A 21633-nucleotide genomic window follows, 5' to 3' on the forward strand; every position below is an offset into this window, starting at 1 on the left:
AAAATGTACGTGTTTAAAATAAGTGCAAAGAAGAAAACAAAACGAGAAAAATATTTTTTTTTTGTATTTTGCTATTTTGAAATTTTTATTTTTTGTTTCTTTTGTATATTTGGGTTAAATAGAAAACATTTTAATAACCTATTTTAGAAAAGCAAATAATTGAAGAAAGAAAAAAATGAAAAAAAAAAATTTAAAATTTCAATGATTTTTTTCTTTCGTTTTTTTTTTGTTTTTTTGGACAACAATTAGTAGTTTAATTTGTAATTTTTGAGTTTTTACTTTATGGAAAGTGCACACCATGTGTGTACATAATATGTATACCGTCCGTATACTGTAATATTTGACAATAGAACCCCGGCAATATTTTTTATAATTTGCCCATTTGGATTCTAAAAATAAACTGTTTACAAGTTTAATTAAATTGATTTTGAGAAATATCAAGATTTAAGAAATACGAATAATTTGTACAGTAAGAGAGCCCTCGCTTAAGATCGGTTTTGCAACCGAAAATTTCTGACTTTAGAAACTTGCATATTGAGTTTTTCTATATCGAGGTGGCTTTATGCAAACGCCTACAGTAATTATGGAAGTATTTTTATTATAAAGTGTTGCTTTCGACATCTCTATTCTAATAATTTTTTTGAATTTTATATTACAATTGCCACTGTTTAATTTACAGACAACTTATTATGTAATTTTCAATTTTCATGAATTCTGCAAAAATGACTGCAATTACATGCCCTAATATTATATTGTTGATTGAAGTCAAAATTTATTGTCAATTTTGAAATTTTTTCAAGAAATTACGACTGCTTTTTTGTGTCATATTTGTTCATACCGCATATACTTTTAAATTTAAATTGAATTTTACGTCATAATTCTCTCAATAATGTTAAAATAAATAATTATTGAGCAATAACTTGCTCAATCAAACATCAAAACATTTATTTTTATTAATCTTTGATTTAAAATAACGTTTATGATGAAATAATCAAGTTTTGCTTTTTGAAACTAGAATTACATACACATAGTTTCCTTTACTATGTTATGTTCTCTCCCTTAATCCTGAAAAAAAAATTGTATATTCTATAAAAAATTTCTGTATGTTTACCTTGTGAATATCATTATGCGTTATTATAGGTATTTTGTGAAAGGGAACCACTTAATTTTAAAATTAATTACTATACTTACAATTTAATTTTAATTTGTAATATAAGAACTTGGTATGTACAAACATATATATATATACACGTACATATATATATAGCTTGGTTAATTAAATTAAATTTGCAGTTATTCTTGCTCTTTATTTTTTTTTTTATTTTATTTATTTTTACTCAATAATTCTTGTTTTTCATATTTTATTTTTCCTGATTCAAGAAAAACAAGTATAAATATTTTTTTATAAAAAAAAAATTATGAAAAGTCATTTAATATTTTATCGAATGTATTACATTCATACACATGCCATACATACATATAAGTACGTATGCTTATAATTTTTAGATTTTAAAGTTGAAAGACCGCTTTTATCATGATATAGGCTATTTATTATGAAATAATTGCATATTTTTAAATAAATATTAATATAATAAATAATATTAAAATTTAATAAATATCAAAAACACTGTAATAGCACTATAAACATTGTAACAAATACGAAATTTCTATGAAATTGAACTTATGTGTCAAAATATGAATGAGAATAATGTTCATTGTTACTCTCTCGATTTTACACAACAACTACAATATTGTTTAACGCTCTAAGTTGCAACCTTTAAAATAATATTCAGTCGCTTTTATTGCTGATCGTCGCTTTTATTACCGTTAAAATAATTTTCACCCGCTTGAATACGTCATAGGTACTAAGATCGTTTTCGAGTACTTTTATCCTCTTATCTCTTTTCATTGTACGTATACGCTCTTAAATGTATGAATAGATAAGTTATACTATTTACATAATTATATTTTATATTTTAAATATTTATTTAATATTAAATGAATACTTAAGAAATCGAGAGTTTTAATTATATCATAGTTGTTAAACATATTTATTTTAGATTTACTTTTAAGTACTTATTTTGAAAAAGGAAATTGAGTACTTTGTAGTACTTATTTTATAATGCAAATTGAAAATAACCAAACAAGTACATATATGTATACTTAAGAACTTAGAAAAGGGAGATCTTTCGGCAAAAGCTGTTTTAATTTCCGGAGTTTCGAAAATCTTTTTTTTTTGTGGTTCGGACTTCTTCCGCCTTAACGGGATTTTATTATTTTATAGACTACAAGATCATTAAAATTTTAATAAATTATATACTAAATAAAAATTTTGTTTCATGCCCTATTTGACATTTAACTGAAAACGTATGTAAATAAATTATTTAAAAAAGATAAAGCGTGCGCCAAACATACAAGAGTATTTGACACATTATGAGTTTATTTGTATACCTAATACGTATGTATGTACATTAAAAAATGATGTTACTATACAAGTGTTTTTTTCTTTATAGTTTTTGTTCTATGTCACAAATACAAAGAAAATACTTATTTCATCAATTGCTTTTGAACAATAACTGTTATATTCTAGCATTATAACATTAAACAATAACTGTTATATTGTATTAAATATTAAAAATTTTTAGTTACATACGCACTTTTCTTATTTTATATATTATTGTATAGTTTTCTTTAGAAATATTTATTCTTCAATTAATTTTAAAGTTATTCAAATATTTACTTATTTTTTTTTATTGACTATTTAATTTTGAAAGTTCGATTTCTCTGAAACACAAGTATCATTGTTCTAATTTAATTTTTTTTTTATGAAAATTGGAATTTTCTTCAAAAAAAAATTATTTTTATTTGTAAAAAAATATAACAACATAATTTACAACAGTTAGGTATAAATAGTAACAAGTAGCAAAAATAATAGAAAGAAAGAAAAAATTATATTCAAGGGCTTCCCTCTAACATATTTTACACATTTATAAATATAAGTATATTTATAAGAAATTTTAAAAATGTCATTTGAGTGAGAAAAAAAAAAGAACAATATTTCACCTAATTAAATATTTACACATTTTCGTTTTTCATGGCAAATCAACACAATTTTAATTTTAAAAAACAATTTATTTTGAAAAATATTAAACTGTCTTACAATTTTCATTGTTAAAAGTAATTTAATTACTTTTTAATAATTACTTTTTAGTAATTTAGTGTTTTAATGAAATTCATTAAATAATTTCAAAAATTAAACAATATTATTGCTATTTTCTGTGGTTTTTAATAATTAAATATTAATTAAATAATTAGAATTTTAAGTCAAAAAATATAAAATTAAAATAATTAAATTTAATAAAATGTAATTTTTTTTTTTCAGTATGAAATTAATTACTTAGCGAATATTTTTAATTATTAAATGAAGGTTATTATTAATTATTGAATAAAATTAAATTTTGAATGGTAAATTCCATATAAAATCATAAGTACGAATATTGATTACATACTTCGTTACTATAACTTTAATTTTATAATCATAATTACATATTTTATAATTATTTATTGACATACACTATATATTAGTGTAAAATTTTGTGAATAAATGATTTCTTTTAATGAAAAAAATATTTCTTTAAAATTTTAAAATATAAATACACAAGTATACAAAATAGTTAAATATTTATTAAAACAAACATTTTTAATTATACTTAAGTAATTATGAAATAAATCATAATATAAATTAGATTTCATTATAAATTATTAATTAAATTGTTTAATTATTTATTAAGTAATATTAAATTAAGAAAATCAACTTTTCTTACTTCCTCTAGTTGTAAAAATAAAAAATTTTATTTATTTCAAAATTTATTCTCAAAGTTATTTTAAAGGTTAAGTGTACTAATGATCAAATAATTATTATAAATATTCTATAATAATTATGCCGTACAATTAATTAAAAAATTATTAAAATTTATTTAATATTAATTTTTTTCATAGCGTTTGTTTTTATTTTCAATTAAACATTAAAAAATTGTTGATATGACGAAATATTCTGGCTGATATTGGAGGATAGGAGGAGTATTCTCTAATTGAATACGAGATATTTACTAAAAAGAAGGGAAGTGGGAGTGGGGGGAGTGCTCTCTAATTGAATACGAGATATTTACTAAAAAGACCTCGAACATTGGAACTGCGAACATAAAGTCTGCAATTTTAAAGTCGTCTATTTTACATAAATATTGAAAAACGACTGCACATGTTCGTGCAGTCGTTTTTCAATATTTATCTACATATTTCAATATTTCAAAGGAAAGCAAAAAGCAAATTTGATTCTTTATGTCTATATAAACTTCCAATCTGTCAGCATTATTTAAAGACTAACTTTATATTCTATTTTAAAAATCGTAACTTTATGTTTATAAAACTTAATTTTGTACTTAAACTCTTCATTCAGCCATTTACTTCGAACTGTTTTTCATAGTAATCGTAATATTTTACAATTAATTTATGTAGAGTTTACATTTACGTAACTGTTATACTAAGTATAACTTGATCATTTTATGATGTGGGTGAAATAATTGCTTACGTTCTTAAATAAAACTTTTTCTTCTCATATAAGAAAAATAATAAAATTAATTAATTTATTTGATATATTTTTTATTTCAGTTTAATCGTAATTATTTTACTTTTAAATAATAATGAACCACATTAAAAAAACAAGTGTTACTACATATACTTGCTTAGTAAGTAGGTACATATGTACGTAATTTTAATTGCACACCTTATAAGGTAAAGAAAACCATAAACATAATAAGAAAATTAATGTGCTAGCTACAAAAATGTGCCACAATACTACAACACAACAATTGTTATACCACAAAATGAAAAGTTCACTTATAATTTCTCCGTGTACAAATACTTATACGTGCACACGTCTAATATAACAACCGGTATTTAAAAAAAATTGTATAATAAATTAATTAAATTTTTTTTGAAAAAATTTTAATGTTTTTTTTTTATATTTTATTTTCGAATTTTATATATAACTACCATATTGTACAACTATACATACATACATGCATATGTACAAAACTCTTAATTAAAATCGCTAACGAAAAAAAGTGAAAATCAAATTGTCGTCACGCACAAAAAATGTTAGATGAAAAAAAAACAAAAAAATTTGTTTTCATTTTTGAGAATTTTATTTTACAAAAGTGAAAAAAAAATATAAAAAATAAAAAAAGCAAACTTTTTTTTTTGTTTTGTTTTTTTGAAAAGAAACGGAAGAAAAAATTTTTTTTTTCTTTAAGAATTTTTACACCTTATGCAGGTGAAAACTCGAATAATTTTTTTTTATTGTATTTTCTTATTGTTATATTATTCAACAATGAATCTCTGTATAACTTTATACTTATGAATATATCGATGGTCACATGCACAACTATGTCAACTCTAAAAAATTATTTTAGCTGGAAATCAATTTGAAATTTTGATAGTGTTTTTTTAAACTATCTCTTTTAAATTCTCTTATATCTTCGAATATCTCCTGTACTTATTATATAAAGAGAACTCTTAAACTAAGAAATGTGTTAATTACGGGTTTGTTTCTATATAAGGTTTTCGAATTTTTCTCAATCCATAATACATATTAATTATTGTCGATATTGTTTAAGAGTTTAAATTGCACTAATTGTAACAATTTTATTGGAATACAGCAATTTTGGAATTTTTTTTGACAGAAATTTTGATGTTGCGTATGTATTGGTATGAATACACTTGGAATGTGCTTAATTCTTGTGTGTACTTCAACATATACTTCAATGAGAAAAAATCCAAATAGCATATAGTTTATACACCTATCAAAAAATTTTAACGGTACGAAAATATTAAAACATTTTAGCTTTCAAATTTTATCTGACCATTGTAAGTCAAGTTAGCATACACTCTGGTATAAGTATTTTGACTCTGGTCAAAAACCGGATAATTAAAATTGGTAGGTATATAGTATTGTATATATTATCTAAAATAATTTTTAGACCACAAAAAGTTGTAGTTTTCATATTGTTCATTTTTCAACCGATTTCAATTAAAAATTTGCAGTTGATGTACTTGTGTATACCTTTCAAATAAGACAATCTCCGTGAAAAAATTCTAAATTGATTTGGTGCAATTTTTCATGGGATCATCGATACATATTATATTTTCTATCTATACATATATGTATGTATATGACTGTATGTGCACCTAGTATATGTGTATTGTAAAAATATTAAGAAAAAATATTTTTATAATTCATAATAATTTTTTTTTTTTGAAATTTAGGTTGAAAACTTTTTCTTAAAATATTTCTATCAGAACTGGGTCAACAATACTGGGTATAAACAAAAATATTGATTTTTTCATTTATTTTTCGTTTTAATAAGTAAAATACATACTAAATAATATTGCAATATTAAATTTAAATAGTGCGTAAATAAAAATGTAATAATATTATGTACTTGTAAGAAACAATTTACTTATTTAAGAAATGAGAGAAAAAATATTAAAAATTGGTCTTTATTCTAAATGAAATAATTTTCTTAATTTTGTTTTGTAGTAAAGTTTTATTGTTAAATTCTGTAGGGGGGGGGGGGGGGGCTTACCTATTGATATACATGTATGTAACTGAATTTAATTAAAACGAAATTTTCATTCTTCGAATTTGTTTATGCGTATGAAAAAAGTGACCAACAATAAAAGTTATGTCCTTACATATTATAATTTCGAATTTTCGAAATTCGAACTTTCGAACTTTGGATTTTCAAAATTCGAATTTTCGAATTTAAATTTTCGAACTTTAAATTTCGAATTTTCGTAATCAAAAATTGTTAAAACATTCAGGAAACCTTCTTTATCTCGAATTCTCTAAATCATTGTATGTACTTACATATTATTATTTCGAATTTTCGAACTTTGGATTTTCGAAATTCGAATTTTAGTTTTTGAACTTTAAATTTCGAATTGGCGTAATCAAAAAGTTTTAAATATTTTGTACATACAGACAATCTTCATTATCTCGAACTTTCTAAATGCCAAAAAAAGTTCAATATAGAGAAAAGGTAGAGTTAGAAAAAATAAACATCAGTCTAACAGTGTTCGGTTCGTGCAAGGGTGAAGCCCTTCTTTTAATATTTAAAGTTGTTGCTTTCTACATATATGGCGAATAATTTTGAAATAATAATTAAAAATAATTTCCTATTGCTTGCACACGAATCCACACAAATTAAATTTGTGCATACTTATAAGAATTTTTTTTTGTTTTTAAATTTTTACAGATATAATTACCTGCATAATTTATTTACCTGTATATAAGTATATATATAACATCAAAGAGATTATATTGTTTGATTTAAGTGTGGAGGAAAGCCATAAAAAAAATTAAAAAAATAAATGTTATTTATTTTGTATTGCAATCACCTTATAAGTTATTTTGCATACTTATAAGAAATAAATGCCAATAATTACTTACATAAACAAAAATAAAGAGCTAAAAATAAAAATAAATAAAATTTTTTAGTTCCAGTGAGCTAAAAATAAAAATAGAACTACTTAGTTGCAATTATAAAAACGAAAAATATTTTTACATACCTATAAGTTTTTTATATAAGTACAATTATTTTTTCTTTGTTTACAATTTATTTTAATTTTATTATTATAATTGAAAATTACAATTAAAAGCTTATAATAAGTTTTCTTATTTACAAAATGCCATACTTATTAAAATAATATAATAAATTTTTATAATAATAAGCATGTATGTAATTATTTTACCGTTCTATACATAAATGTTATACTTGCCGAATATTTAACATTTTATAAATCAGTATGTATATAGTTGTAAATGAAAATTGACTCAGTGGAATTGGGTTGTTAAGCTCGAACTTATTAGCACAGAATTTTAAAAAATCAACAATTTTTTTTAAATATTACAACTAAACTATTTTATGGATTTTCCACAAATACTATAAGAATGTACAAATAAAAATTAGCAAATAAATTATTGAACTTAAGTTCAATGTTAAAATAGGTACATATATCACAACAAATTTATTAACAGCGTAGAACAGGCCAACAAAACCAGTCGATCATGACCCGAATTTCAATCGGTCTATAACTAAAAACCGAAAATTTTCTGAAAAAAATTTTTCATAACGAAAAAATATTCTTGCGCTTACGTCGCAATCAAACAATTTGAAATCACACTTCATTACAACTAGCAACTGGTTGATTACATTGCTACATCTGTTGAATTTTTTTGAAAGATGATAATTCAAATGTTCCCCACAGTCTTAAACTGTGGCAACATAATATGTGTATAAAAACATCACGACAATGTTCGATAATCCCTCATAAAAGTCTTAATTTAGACAAAATTGTATGTACAAAACAGTGCCAAAAATCTTATTAATTGCAGATGTTTTTTTAATTTTAAAATGAAATAGAAAAAATTTAAGTTGAATTGATTAAACATCTAATTTTTTTAAATAAGTGAAGTTCGAGGTAGTTGAATTCAAAAAAGACGATCATCAGTACAAAAAAGGTTGAGCAGACCGGCCTGTTGTAAAATGACTAATTTGGGATTTTTTAATATTTTTTATTTTTACAGATTATTTTTTGTTTATCTTTATTATTATTTTTCTTTATTGTATTAGAAAATTTGTGAAAATTTTGAAATTGATGAAATTTTTCAAATTCAAAGCTTAAAAACCTAAGGCAAGGCATCTATTTTTATTTTATTTATATGTGTATATGTGTATAATATGAATACATACATACGAGTACATACTCACACATAATATAAGTACTAATAGAATTCTAATTTATCTTGAGATATAGAAATTTTATTTGTTTTTTATTATGATTAATAATAACAAAACAACCATCAATAAATAAATTTTATTTAAACAAATAAAATTAAAAAAAAAAAAAAACGAAAAAAAAATTCTTGTTAATTGTTTTTTAACCTTGCGGAAAGTAATTGAATTTTTGTTTTTTTTTTTAGTGTAATTTCGAAAATTAGAAGTCGGAAACGTTTTATTTATTTTATTTGCTTTTTTATTTTTAAATTTTTTCAATTTTATTTTTATAATAAAATTATTTGTCAGTCTTATTGTATAAATAACCGTACATTCATATTAAATTTCGCGAATGAATTTTTTTTTTGCAAATTTAAAAATAAAATAAAAATTTTATTTTTTTTTTTTGTTGTTTTTGTTAGCATTGTGCAAGTAGCTATTTTACAAATTTATTAATTTCTTTAGAAATTTCATTTCGTGGGAATTTCATTTTTTTTCATAATTTTGTCTATAAAATTTTCAGAATTAATTAAGAATTTTAAATAAAGCGGACTATGAGTTCTAAGATTAAACTATGAAAAATAAGTGTGAATTTTTAATAAAATTAAGAATTAATGTTAATAATAATTTGTATTTGCATTATAACGCACATGCAGCTAAGAAAACTCACCTCTATATTAATGAAAATCTCTTGATTTATTTTAAAATTCCAAAAAACAAAAAAAATATTGAATTGTAATTAATAAATTGAAAATAATTAATAAATTGTGGCCGAAAACAATCTACCTTCCATTCTGGTTTGCAAAATCAATAAATGTTTTTCAGTTTACAGTCGAACGCATATAAAAATTGTTTAACAGTAAAACTCATTTTTAATTAACAAAACAAAAATGGTTAGCCTCAATTTTTTCACTTTTTCAATTTTGATTTTGCAGCTTTTAAAATTTATATTTGGGTTAAGCATAAAAAAAAATATTAATTTGAAATTTAAATTTTGTGAGTACATTTATTTGAATTTTACGTAATATGTTAACACACGTAAAAAACAAAATTATATAAGGACTAAATAAGTTTAGGAAACGAAAATCTTATAACTTTTCCATTAGTTTTTAAACCGTCCCGGACTATACGGACAAGTAGTAATTCTCTTGCTAAATTCGTTTTGAAACAACACCAACTGGAAATTCTATATTTAATGTATTTCCAATTGGTTAAAGTTTTGCATTAAATTATTTAAAAAAAAAAACTTGAAAATTTTTTATTTGAAGTGGAAAACAATAAAACATGTTAACGATCTATAAAGTTAATAAAAATTTCAACGTGCAAATAAAAAGAAGGAAATTATAAAATTAAATAAATTTTTTTTTTAATTATTGAATAATTAATTTTATTATTTAACTTTGCGTTAAGTATAAATATAAAAGAAAAACTTCATTTTATCAAATTATTTGAATAATAAAGAAAAAATTTTATTTATTTTTGTAGAAAATAAATTTTTAGTACTTGCGGGAAACAATCGTGTTTTCTTATCAGATTTTGCGAATTTTTTTTTTAATTTTTTTATCTTGCAATTGTTATTTTGTTACAAAAGAAAGCAAGTTTCATTTAAGTTCAATTAACTTGAATTTTATTCTTTTTTTTTATTTTTAAAGTGGTTTTGGTTTTGTTGTGAGAATTGTGTGTGTGTTATATATACACATTTTTTAATTTAAATTAAATTTAGAATACGAGTAATAAATTAAAATTAGAATAAGAAATTTAGAATAATTATTGCAGAATATTGTACAGTATACTATTCATACTCATACCCATTTCATACTCACACTCATTTCAAACTCATACCCATTTCATACTCATACTCATTTCATACTCATACTCATTTCATACTCACACTCATTTCATACTCAACTCATTTCATACTCATACTCATTTCATACTCATACTCATTTCATACTCATACTCATTTCATACTCACACTCATTTCATACTCATACCCATTTCATACTCATACTCATTTCATACTCATACTCATTTCATACTCATACTCATTTCATACTCACACTCATTTCATACTCATATCCATTTCATACTCATACTCATTTCATGCTCATACTCATTTCATACTCATACTCATTTCATGCTCATACTCATTTCATACTCATACTCATTTCATACTCACACTCATTTCATACTCATATCCATTTCATACTCATACTCATTTCATACTCATACTCATTTCATACTCATACTCATTTCATACTCACACTCATTTCATACTCACACTCATTTCATACTCATACCCATTTCATACTCATACTCATTTCATACTCATACTCATTTCATACTCATATCCTTTTCACACCAAAAAACATATTTATATCAAAACTACAGGTGTACAACTCATAAATTACAAGTCGAAGATGAAATTCTATTTTTTTTTCTTGTACGTATAATATCCAAGTATTCGATATTGTTGATTAATTAGATTGCGATGTGTGCCTGTGCAACAATGGTAATACCTAAATGCAACACATTAAATATGTAATTTCTTTTTCCCAAAATTTTTGAATGTGAATTTTTTTTGTAATTTCTCTATTCCTTTTGTCTCTATGTTACAGTTTCATCTACATATGTACATACATACTTGCATATGCATAGACAGTTCATCTCGAAATTTAAATAGGCACCTACTGCAAATTGTATTTATTTTGATTTATCTTGTTCACTGCTCAGTGTAATTCACTTTTCTCCGAATTATATATGGACATACGAAATTATATACATTCATATGTATGTATATGTATATTACGTATAAGTATGAATGAAATTCCAATGAAAATTAAATTTAATTTTATATTTTTATTTAGAAAAAATTTTAATATAGAACAGAGAAAAGTGCTGGAATATTTATTTACTATCTATGTATGTATAAATATATTATGTATATAATATTTACCTTCATATACACACATACCAATACAAATATAAGAAAATAACAAAAAAAAAATAAAAAACAAAATCTATTAATAATTATTTTCAAAAAAAATTTACCATATTTTGAATAATAATCGTATTTTTTTTTTTTTTTTGACTAATTTCACACGCTACGCTACAAATATTTTTATAATAATACCGTTATAAAAAATATGACCTCTAATACATTCTCAGAAAGTTAAGACAAAAAAAAAAAATAAAAAAGCATAAAAATTAAATAGAGAAAAAAATTAATAAGAAAATTTTTATTCAAATTTTACGTCATTCAATATTTGACAATATAATTATCATAATAGGAGATAAAAATTTGTACGACAAAAATACTACATGTACATACATGCACAGATATATTTATGTATATTTTATTTTATTATAATATTATTAATATTAAAAAAATTCAACCTCAAACTCCCACTCGTGTTCATTTGCTCTCGCTATACGGGATTACTTATTAAAAAAAAAAACAGAAATTCAAAAATAGAAAATTAAACATCACTCTCTACTAATCTCTACACAAAAAAAAAATAACAACAATAAAAATAATGAAATGATAAAAAAAATATATAAAATTTTATTTACACGCACATAAACACTCATCTAGGAGTATAAATATAATTTAAGAAAAATTTTTCTCTACTGTATTTCATTATTATTTTTATTGCTATACAAGGTGATTAAAAAATGCAACAATTTTTATTGATTTCCTCAAAGCGAATTAATTTTTTTCCTTTTGTTTATTGCCTCTTTTTTTTATTCTCTTAATTTTTTTATATTAATATTTATAATTTTGTTTTTAATACCCGTATATTCATACATACATATAAGTACATATGTATGTATATATTATATAACAATGATAATTAACCCCCTTAATTTAAATGTAGTATTGAGTATTTGCATAAAATTACGGTACTTACTCTACTTACACCAGATATACATACATATGAACAAGAATGAGTAATATACACCCAATTAAATAATAATTAAGTATGTACGTATGTAGGTAAGGAACTGATTATATCATTTTGTTAGAAAAAAAAGTGTTAGAATGTAACACCTAGCAAATTTATGTGCATTTAATACCCCTCATTTTTGGGTATAATATAAAAATTGGTGAATTCTATATGTATTATAAAAAATGCGTTAACTTATATGAAGTATCGCCTTGCATAATAATTACGCAGAAATTTTGACAAGAAAATGTTGTAGTAAAGACAATCTATGAACGCACCGCACCAACTGTTGTACCTGAAAAAAAAATTTAGTGGAAAATAAATTAAATATTTATTTAATTGTATTTTATTATTATTTTTTTTCTTTTTAATATTCTATCAAACTTGAAACTTTAAATTATTATCAAAGAATTTATTTATTTATTTTTTTCCTTTCCTGTTTTATTGTGAGTGACGCGTCAGTCTGGGTCAATATTTGAAGACCTTTGAAAAAAAAATAATAAATCCAAAATAAGCAAAATTTCAAAAAGAAAGAAAAAACTCTCTTCTTCTTCTTGAATTTTGACTATCAAAAAAAAACCTTCGAATAATTTTCACTAAGCTAGTTATCTGCTCAGAATTTATTAAATAATCTCTTCAAGTTTAATTTAATAAGTAATTAGTAAGAAGAAGAGTAAAAACAATTTCTCTTCTATTTAAAAAAAATTATAGCAAAAGCTCAGCAATGTAGGAGAGGAAGACGGCCGCAATTATTGTTATACTTAAAACCATTAACCTGAAATTATTTCTGCAATTAATTTATTTTTGAATAATTTCATCATTTAATTTTATAATTATTATTGTTAATTTGCCGGTTTTTCTATTAAATGTAAATTATAAGTACCTTTATAATTATTATCAAATATTCTACTAGTTTTTATCTCTAAAATTTTCTTAGAATTTAAAATATTCAATTTTTTTATTATTTTTAATTTTAGATCAACTACAATAACCAATTTACGTTTAATAATTAAGTCTATTGATAAAATTATTGTATTGGATTAAAGTTCACTAAATAAGAAATTGAGAGAATTGAAAAAAAAAACTACTGAAAATTGAAAGCTGTTTTATTAAGTGCCAAATAGGTAAGTAATTAAAAATTATTTAATTAGTTTTAAATATTAAAAGAGGAAATTCTAACGTGTATAGTAATTTCGGACTCATACTAAGAAATTAGGGTGAAAGTAAAAAAGATTTTTACTTAAATGAAATAAACGTTAATTTGTTTTAAGTAATCAAAAAGAAAATCAAAAAAAAATTTGACGTTTTTCTATATAAAATGCGAAATTAACGTCAAACTTTTGCTCTCCTATAGCTTTAATTTTTTTTTGTTTACACTACAAGTAATTGTCAAATCAAAATTTGATTAATAAAAACTAAAAAATTACATTTTCAATTACAAGTAACAATGCGCATCAAAATGCATAAATGCAAAAAAAAAAATCTTCATAAATTTTTTAGTTTCCAAAATAATAAATGAATAAATATAATTTATATAAAGTCGATTTTGAAATTAATTGAAATCAAATTAAAAAAATGAAAAGGGAACGGTTTTAAAGACAATTTTGACACCTTCGATTGACATAAGAATAACAGCTCAAATACATAAATGTAAATGTTAATTATTTTTCGAAAATTCTATCAATTTCAAATAATGTGATAAAATACATAGATTTTTTTTTTGTTACTAACAATGAAATTCATTCTAAAATGTTTTCCATACTTATACAAAAATTTGTGTTAATAAAATATTAACCTTCAAATTGTACTTAATTTTATAAAAATATAAAACTATTCATAACATCTTGCTTTGACATCTGTTTCAAGGTCATTTATAGTCTAAAAATTGAAATTTTTATTTTAAAAAATGTTGTCAAAATGCGGTATATTTATTTCGGTACTACTTGCCTTGCTATTGATTTTTTTCTCTTTTGTTTCTTAATTTTAAATAAAGTAAATTGATTTTTTTTTTGTATAATAAAAATGTTTTCATAAATTTTACAATATTTCAAAATCTAAAATGTATTTTAAATGTATTTTACTGTTGCGGCAGACGAGCGATTACAAAGTTATTCAAATTGGAATTCGAAATTAAGAATTAATAGTACAAAACAACAATGTGACGGGTAACAATATTATATTCATCATTTCAATTTCGAATTTTCGAAAAATCATTGTATTTTGGCAAGTACATTTTGAACACAAGAGCAATTAAACAAAATTTAAGAGAGCTTTCAGACAATCAATTACTAAAATTTCGAAAATTATTCTATTTCGATATTTATTATCATATTCTACCATAATTATCTTACACAGAAAAAGATATCGAGTAAAATAAAATTATTTTTTACAATTATATGTATATAAAATAACTTTATTGAGTTTAAATAATATTAAATGTCAATGGTTTTAAATTTTTAATATTGTGAATATTTTGCAATTTAATTAGGGTGACTTGCGTTCTCAATATTTTAATAAGTGATGACAATTTTTGATACTTTCTCATGAAGAACATCAATATTTTTTTTTTTACTCCAATTTTAACAAATTGACAATTATGTAAAAAGAATCGAATTAAATAATTTTAGCACCTATCACAATTAGCACATTTAACACAATTTTATTTTTTAATTTTATTTCTTATAATTAAATTACAATGTTTTCAAAATTTTTATGTAATTTTTAATTTAAATTAATTAATTTCTCGTACTACGGGCTTTCAATTCACTTTAAAACCCATATATTTGTTTGTATTTTTTTTGTTATTATTATAATAAACGTATTTTTGAAGTTTCATGACGTTTTTAAAAAAGCTCCATCTATCGGTATCACGTTAATAATATTAACTTTTCTGTTTATTTTAACTAGTATTTTGTTAGCAAAAGAATTAAAAAAAAAAATAGCTACGTAAAATTCTATCTAAATAAATATTTATTTGCATATACATACCTACATATGTATTGATAATATTATAGCGCGCTTATATACAAATATTGTTTGAGATTATTAAAGAAAAAAAAACAGGTAACTTACAATTAAGATGAATAAAAAAGCACATTTTAATAATTAAATTTTTAAATACATACAATATGTTGTCAAGAATGTTTTCCAAAAATTCAGTATTATTTTGACTAAAATGTCTAAGAAGCAATTCAATGTAGGTGGCACTATGTATTTTGAAAGATTTTCAAAAACACTGAAAAACGATGTTTACGGTATTAACAAATGAACTATTTGTGAATTACAGCATGCAGCATCTTTTTGTTCACAAATGAACTTTGTTTCATAGTATTGTTTCATTCAGTTTCAAATCGGTTCAATGGGATACTTTTTAAACTATCGGGATAAGACCTTTTCTCGTTATCTCAATTCCGAAATTTTTACAATAAAAGCTGCGCAAAAAAATTTTTTATTCAATTGATCTTTAAAATTGTTTGCAATACAAAAGGGTTAAAGTTTTTACGAAAGTTCCGTTTAACTCAAATTTTTTAACATAATTAACAGACGAGACGAAATTGATTCATTTAGCAATAAAAAATAAACTTTTTTTTATTGCTAAATAATTTATATTATATACACATACAAACGCTGATTCATTTTGGAATATTTATAATAAAAATATATTCTTGATAAATATTTAATTTAAATTGTGACGTAAAATATTAATAAAAAGAGACAATTAGTTAAAAAAATCCCCGTATAGGTACTTAATACAAAAATCAAAATTTATTAATAAATTATTTATTACTTAATCTTCTAACTAATATTCACTAAAACCCCTGTATATTTGATATTTTATTTTAATAATTATTAGTTCATAGAATATTAGAGACTATTTTTAATAATTTGTAAATTAGTTCAATAAAAATATTTAAACATAATAAGTGTGCTATAATTTTATTTAGTTTTTGTGCTACGCTCTTCGCTAAAGAACGTTTACACTATGTTGAAATACATAATAATATATTGATGAAAGTTTTAGTCAGTTGAAAATGTAATTTTTATACTTATATATACATATAAAATGATATATTAATAAAATTTAATTTTTTATAATTTCAGAAATCAAATTATCCATTGTGCCTCATAACCTTAACTAAAAAAAAAAAACAAAAGTGAAAAAAATATTAAATTTTTGTTAAATATAATGCCAAGAAGCTTATGACAGATAAGAAAAGAAATTTAAACTAATAGAAAATATTAAATCAAAATATGCAAGTAAAAAAAGCTAGGTAAGCTTATGATTTTTAAATAATTAAATAAAATTGTAAAAATCCAATTACTAACCACATTTTATATAATTTTAGGACTGAATCAGCTAGAAAACCAATTGTTCCTCCACCACAATCCTCTTTGCCTGAAAATATAACTGTTAGAACACAATCGAAAACAAAAGTTTCAACTGGAAGTCGTAGAAATAATATTAGTAAGTTTTATTTTAATTCAATTTTAAATGAGTCTAAATTTTAAAATATATCCCTTTTAGTTGGTTATGTTCCTCGTGTAAATAGACAAGAAGTTGTTGCACCACCTTTAACAAATATTTTAACAGGAAATCCAAATAATGGTGCAGCAACATTACCAAGTATACCATTAATTGATGATGATGTTATACCATGCTTCAATGGTGGATTACCAATATTAGATTTACAAAATGGGCGAACTTCAGAAAAAAAATTAAATGGTGTTGAATCTAAGAGTGGAAAGAATACTTTATCAAAATCATCATCACCATTGCAACAATCTACTTATAATAAAAATGGTTTGCCATCATTATTACCTTCAACTACAACGACAACGACTACAATACCAACAGTATCATCATCATCATCTACAACACATTCAAGACAGCCAAATCAAAAATCTAGCTTTAATACTTTATCATCAAAAAAGGATAAATCAAATGATTTATCAAAAACTAAAGCAAAGGATAATAAAAAGAAATTTGAACAACAAAATGACAACATCGTCAATTCGATATCATCCTCCAAAAAAGAAAAAAAGTCTACACAACAAAAAATAAATTCTAATTTAAATAATGGTTTACCAAATTTAATTGATGATGAATTCGGTTTTGGTCGATCTTTGTTATCTGAATCAAGTGATGATGATGAGGCTGAAGATGAATCATGTAAACAAGAAATTTCATATAATGAATTTGGTTTACCTATTTTAACTAGTAAGAATAATAATAATAATAATAATAATAATATAAATAACAAAAATAGTGGTAGCAATGCATTTAATTATCCTGAAACAAATAATAATGAAAGAAATTCATTTGAATCAGGATCATCCACTTCCATGATAAATAATGGTTATAGTAATGGTTATAAAAATGATATTTCTCAATCAAAATCAAATTATAATATAAAAGAGAAAAAATTTAGTAATGTTAAAAATACCAATAATAATTATAATAATAATAACAATAATATAAATATTAATAGTAATGTGAAACATGAACCTGTGATAACAAAGGAGTCAAATTTTAGGAATGAATTAAATTTTAATAAGGAGACTTTTACAGCGCAAAAAAGACAATTAAACAAATTTCCAATACAACAACAAGATCAAGAATTGCCTACAAAAATGAGAAAAAAAGATGATTCAAATCATATTCATAATGAAAATATTAGCGAAATGAAAAAAGATAAAAAAGATAAGAAAAATAAAAAAGATAAAAAGGAAAAGAAGGATAAAAAGGGAGAAAAAGAGAAGAAAAATAAATATTCAAATAATGAATTAGGTAACCAAGATCATTCTTTAACATCAAATTTGCATAAAGTAAATAATCAAAATATGGAACCATTATCTAAATATAATAAATCATTTTCACCGCTAGAATTAAATGAGAAATCAAGAACAAATTTTTCAACTTCAGATTCATTAAATTCATCTTATAACAATTCTAATTCAAAACCTAATTATCCTGTAAATAATTTTAGCAACAATATTAATAAAAGTTTGCCTGATTTAACTATTGTAATTGACGACGATGACGATGATGATGATTTCAATGAAAATAGAGCCTATAATCAATATAATCATGATAATAAACAAATTGTTAATAATGAAAAAATCTCCCAAAAATCCTCTAATTTTAATCATAATAATGCTTCTGACTTTTTTGGTTTACCAGATTTATCTTGTGCTATTAATAATAATGAAATTAATGATAATAATAAATCATTTGATAATTTTACATCATCATCATCATTATCGCCATCATCATCCTTTTTGTCTAAGCAAACAAAACCAATATCAGCAGCAAATTATAATATTAATTCAATAAATCGAAATAATAATTTTCAAGATTTTGAAAAATCAAAATTAAAAATGCAAAAAGGCCAACCAAATTATCAAGATTACAATCAACAAGATTATTATAATTTACAATCACATCAATTACAACAGCAAAAATTTAATAATTGTCAACAAGATTATAAAGAAAATTTTGTAAATATATTTAATGCTGAAAATGTAAATTCGAATTTAAATGAGAATCAAAATTATATAAAAGATACTTTCGATTTAAATAAAAAAATTGAAAATCATTTTAATACAGAATCTAATTGTGGATATTATGATAAATTAAATCTTAATAGAGATAATACAAACAAATATATTGGTCTTGAAGCCATTAAATCTGATGATCATTTAAATTCTCGTGGAACATCAGAATCGGTAATTTAAAAACTCTGTAATAATTATTCAATATTTTATTAAATGTTTTTTTTTTTTTATTTTTAGGAAGTTGGTATTTTGAGCTCATCGGATTCTAGTTCAAGTGATAGTGATTCCTCAAGTTCAGATTCGGATTCTGATGATGAATCTCGAAAAAGACATTCTAATAAAAATAAGAAATCATATCAAAATACAACAAATTTTCAACAACAGGAACAAGAACAATATGGGATAAATAATTTCCAATCATCAACTACTTATCATAATAATAACAATAACAATAATAATAATAGTAACAGTAGTAATTATAAATATCAACAATCATATAATCGAAATAGTTATAATAATAATAGTAACATAAATAATGTCGCTTTTTTGCATAATGATTTAAAACTATCAGAATCTGATTCATCTGATTCAGAATTATGATAGAATATAGTAATTTAATTTTCCTACATACATGCATATATATTAATATTTAAAAAAAAAAAGATATTCAGATTAAGAGTCTTTCTATTCCTAAGTTACATTGTTTTTTATGAAATATATCAAATTAATTACTTTAAAAATATTTCATATCAAATTATAATTTCAATAATTTTTTTTTAGTAGAAATATTTAATTTGAAGCTATTAGAGAAGAACTATTAAATTTTATTAATTGTTGAACTTGACCTCGTATTTGTTCATTATTGCTGATTCTCTTTCTTAAGCAGAAATTAGATGCCGGTTGATAAACTTCCTTAGATGATCCGCTTTTTCCTTTTTTAACTACTGCAGAAATTCATTTTAAGATTATAGTTCCTTAGTATTCCTTTTCCTTCAACTGTTCAACTCAGGACTACTTACTCATTGATTACACAATAAGGTTTAATTGAGAGTCATAATTTAGTTTTTGATATAGTTTCATTGAAATAGTTACTAGCGAATATTTTTTTGCATGAATTTATAAGAACTTGAAAGCATTAAAAAAATTCGCATTCGATAAAAGCATTCATCTAATGGATTTTTTTAAAACAATTACAATGACGGTTCCCAACATATTACGAAAAGCCTCCAATAGAGTAAACTTTTAATACTAATTTTCTGCATTTAATTTTGTTTGATGCAACTATATTGAAATCGTTCTTGATAGCAATATTATTAGAAGAGTTATTGAAATCGTTCTTGGTAGCAATATTATTAGAAGAGTAAACTGGAATTATTCTTTTAATATTTGAGTTTTTGAATATTCAGAAATATTATTAAAATGTTTCTTAATTTGAAACTAAAACATCAAAGACAACACCAATTCAAAAAATATTTGAAAGCGGCATATTAAAGTTCTTCTTGAAGTGGACTGTTAATCGTCTGTTTTATCGCATTCCATACAAGAGAAAGCTTCAGACAACATCTTATATTCTTTGAATTTTTAAAATATTGCTAAATCAAATCATATTTTTGTGTTTTTTATGGCTTAAAAGTTGATAACTTTATTCATAGAATTTTATTAGTGTGACAGCTTTTTAGATTACCGGGATTTTTTACTTGTTTCTGAATAAGTTGAATGATTTATTTATGTTTGTCATTTTATGAGATTCGAAACAAAATCGTTAAATTATTCTTAAATGCGCCAGAGCATAATATTTTTTATAATTATTGTTCTCTACAATTTAAATAAAAAACCAGTGAGTTTGTTCACAAAATATAGTTTTTCAGGCACCATGTCAAGGTTATTAAAAAAAAAAAGAAAAAATTAAAAAAAAGGGAATTTTTTTTTTATTGTTCTCTATTTTGAAACATTTTTAAAAATAAATAGAAAGGTATATGAAATAAAATAAAGAGATTGTTGATTATTTTAAATGGTTGCGCCTTCCTTGCCAAAATATTTTACACTCATTTTGTATATTTTATATATATATATATATATTTATATTATATACATATATATATATATATATAAAATAATTAATATAATTAAAATATCAAAAAACAAAAAATAAATAAAAAAAAAGACTAACTGTATATAAATAATATTTAGCTAGATATGGAAAGAATAAATAAAATTTTTGAAATATACAAACATACATAATTATAGTGAATTGTAAATATTATTTCAAAAAAACCATTTAAGAATGTTAAAAA

The 21633-nt window shown here is 22.3% G+C and overlaps 1 protein-coding gene across 2 annotated transcripts in view; it reads left to right on the forward strand.

Moving 5' to 3' along the window:
- LOC129619302 (GATA zinc finger domain-containing protein 14) overlaps positions 1–20081 on the forward strand; it is a 36617-nt gene extending 16536 nt beyond the window's left edge. For both annotated transcript variants that reach the window (XM_055534491.1, XM_055534490.1), the window contains 5 exons: positions 13762–13908; positions 16886–17055; positions 17131–17249; positions 17310–19510; positions 19577–20081. In XM_055534491.1, coding sequence (XP_055390466.1) covers positions 17036–17055; positions 17131–17249; positions 17310–19510; positions 19577–19939 — 2703 coding nt within the window. In that variant the 5' untranslated portion in view covers positions 13762–13908; positions 16886–17035 and the 3' untranslated portion in view covers positions 19940–20081. The remainder of the gene's footprint in view (positions 1–13761; positions 13909–16885; positions 17056–17130; positions 17250–17309; positions 19511–19576) is intronic.
- The last annotated feature ends 1552 nt before the right edge of the window (positions 20082–21633 follow it).

This window comes from Condylostylus longicornis, unplaced genomic scaffold (genome assembly GCF_029603195.1).
Source record: "Condylostylus longicornis isolate FDR11 unplaced genomic scaffold, ASM2960319v2 ptg000011l, whole genome shotgun sequence".
Taxonomy (NCBI): Eukaryota; Metazoa; Arthropoda; class Insecta; order Diptera; family Dolichopodidae; genus Condylostylus; species Condylostylus longicornis.